Source organism: Triticum aestivum, chromosome 5B (genome assembly GCF_018294505.1).
Source record: "Triticum aestivum cultivar Chinese Spring chromosome 5B, IWGSC CS RefSeq v2.1, whole genome shotgun sequence".
NCBI classification, from domain to species: domain Eukaryota; kingdom Viridiplantae; phylum Streptophyta; class Magnoliopsida; order Poales; family Poaceae; genus Triticum; species Triticum aestivum.
In genome coordinates, this window is record NC_057807.1 from 342,996,390 (window position 1) to 342,998,703 (window position 2,314).

The window sequence follows — 2,314 nt, forward strand, 5'->3', positions numbered from 1 at the left end:
CCCTGAATTTTGGCCGCATACTGTTTGTCGATGCTCATTCGGTCATTTCTCACTAGGTCGATACGTCCAATAATTTTATGTTGCACAAAAATAATGAGCGCAACTTTAGATCTAGAAATGTGAAACTGCCAAGAATGTACTTTTGCAAACGAAAAATTACAAAGTTTCAATAATATGCAACCATCAAGTTAAGTTTGATATAAAAATATGGTAAGTCACGTACTACCTCTGTAACTGAATAAAAGACGTTTTTAAACTGCAAGAACGTCTTATATTTAGTTACAGATGTATTAGGGAAACTGCCGAGCTCATATTGAATTTGTTCAAAAGAAAAAAGAGCTCATATTGCTGGACTTTTTTATTGATAAGATGAGCCGTATGCATCTTTCTGATGCAGAGGCGGGGTAAACCCCTTTTCAAAAAAAAATGAACAATGATTTTTTTCTTTCTTCTAAAAAGAGCATATGCATTAGATCATGGGTGGATTTTATTTCAAGGCAGGTAGAAATTAATACTGACGTAGGAGCATTGCTGTGTTTAGGTGAAAAGTTGTTTATAAAGTGGCAGTGTTGCAGCGATACCAGACTAGTAGTAAAGTTTTACTGGCCCCTGGAAAAATATGGACGGTGCAGTAGATATGTTAAATGCGCGCGCAGAGGTGGGAAGCGTCGCGACGTGGTAGCACGTACGGTACCTGAGCAGCTCGGAGACAGGGAGCACGTAGGGCGCGAGGGTGGCGATGTGGCTGCGAAGGCCGGCGCCGGCGACGCGCACCAGGTCCTTGGTGAGCGCCACGCCCACGCCGCCGTCCTCGTCCTCCATCTGCACGGCGGCGTTGTACGCCGCGTCGTCGGCGCCATGGTGCGTCCGCAGCGTGCGCAGCAGCTCGTACTTGGCGTCGGCCCGGCGCGCGGGCACGTCGGTGATGAGCGCCGCCGCGCTGCCCACGCGGAAGATGCAGTTGGTCACCAGCATGTGCTTGTTGTTGCCGAAGTACCAGTTGAGGCTGGTGTTCTCCGTCACCACCACCAGCGCGTACCCCGGGCGGCACTGCACGCGCAGCAGCCGCGCCGCCATGTCGATGCCCACCGTGCCGGCGCTGCACCCCATCCCGGCGAAGCTGTAGACCTTGACGTCGTCCTTCATCTTGAAGCGGCGCACGATCATGGACGCCAGCGACGGCTGGGGGGAGAACATGGAGCAGGCGACGATGAGGACGCTGACGTCGCGCGGGGAGACGTCGGACTTGGCCAGCAGCTGGGACACCACGGTGAAGAGGCCTTCCTCGGCCTCCTGGATGGCGAACGCCAGCGTCTTCTCGAACTTGCCGGAGAAGATGAAGGGCGGCGCGAAGGTCTCCTGCCCGAGCCCGGACTTGCGGAAGATGAGCCGCATGAAGTCGGCGGTCTCGTCGGTGTAGCGCTTGGAGCGGAGGCCGAAGTACTCGCACACCTCCAGGTTGCACTGCCGGTCCGCGTCCGGAAGGTGGCAGCTGTAGTTGAGCAGGTACACCGGCCGCTGCCGCCGAAGAACGCGCCGGAAGACGGTGACTACGAAGGCGAGCGCCGAGGCCACGAGCGGCACGAGTGTGTGGAGTGGGAGGGAGCGGAGCGACGACACGGCCGCGGCCATGGACGACGACATGGCCGAGAGCTAGAGGCGCGGCGCGTGGTAGGGACTAGGAAAGGACTGTGCTGGCAGGCTTTGGGTTTTGGAGTGAAACAACACCTCTTGTATTTATAGGCAACAAGCCAAAACCCATACTAGCATGGCAAGTGTAGTGTACTAGCGTAGACGCATATATATACTTGGTGTATCAGACCATATATATATGCAACTAGAATACAATCTGGATTTTAGGCGAATAGTCAATATAAAATGAAAAAAAATATTAAACAAATATACCTTGGTTCTCTCTTAGGACATCTTCAAAGCGGACCATAGACGTGTTTTGTCATCCGGTGTGGGTCTGTATTGGACTCCACTGACCAGTTCGGATGTGTTTTTTCCCGCAATTTGAAGGCAAACTTGGGGGATGGGGAAGGGCTTTGCGGTAGTCCAGACAGCAGCCACGTAGGACTCCGACACCCCCGGCCCATTCAAATGTCTCTTTCTATCCCATTCTCTTCCACTCCACCCCTGCCCCCCCTTTTTTTTTGCTTTGCAACTGCGTCCTCCTCCTCTGATGCTGCCGTTGTACCTCTTCAGTAGCCATCCAGGCATTGTCGGACATCCGCAACTACCACCCCCGCGCTCGCTCGCCTTGTACTACATCGTAGTCTACCCAGGATCCGTCCGCAACCAAGGACCCTCC

General features: G+C 53.5%; 1 protein-coding gene across 1 annotated transcript in view; it reads right to left on the reverse strand.

Annotated features, from left to right (window-relative positions):
- LOC123111767 (3-ketoacyl-CoA synthase 17) overlaps positions 1–1,756 on the reverse strand; it is a 4,257-nt gene extending 2,501 nt beyond the window's left edge. Inside the window, exon 1 of the mRNA XM_044532622.1 lies at positions 695–1,756. Within this exon, the coding sequence (XP_044388557.1) occupies positions 695–1,644 (950 nt within the window). The 5' untranslated portion in view covers positions 1,645–1,756. The remainder of the gene's footprint in view (positions 1–694) is intronic.
- Between the last annotated feature and the right edge of the window lie 558 nt (positions 1,757–2,314).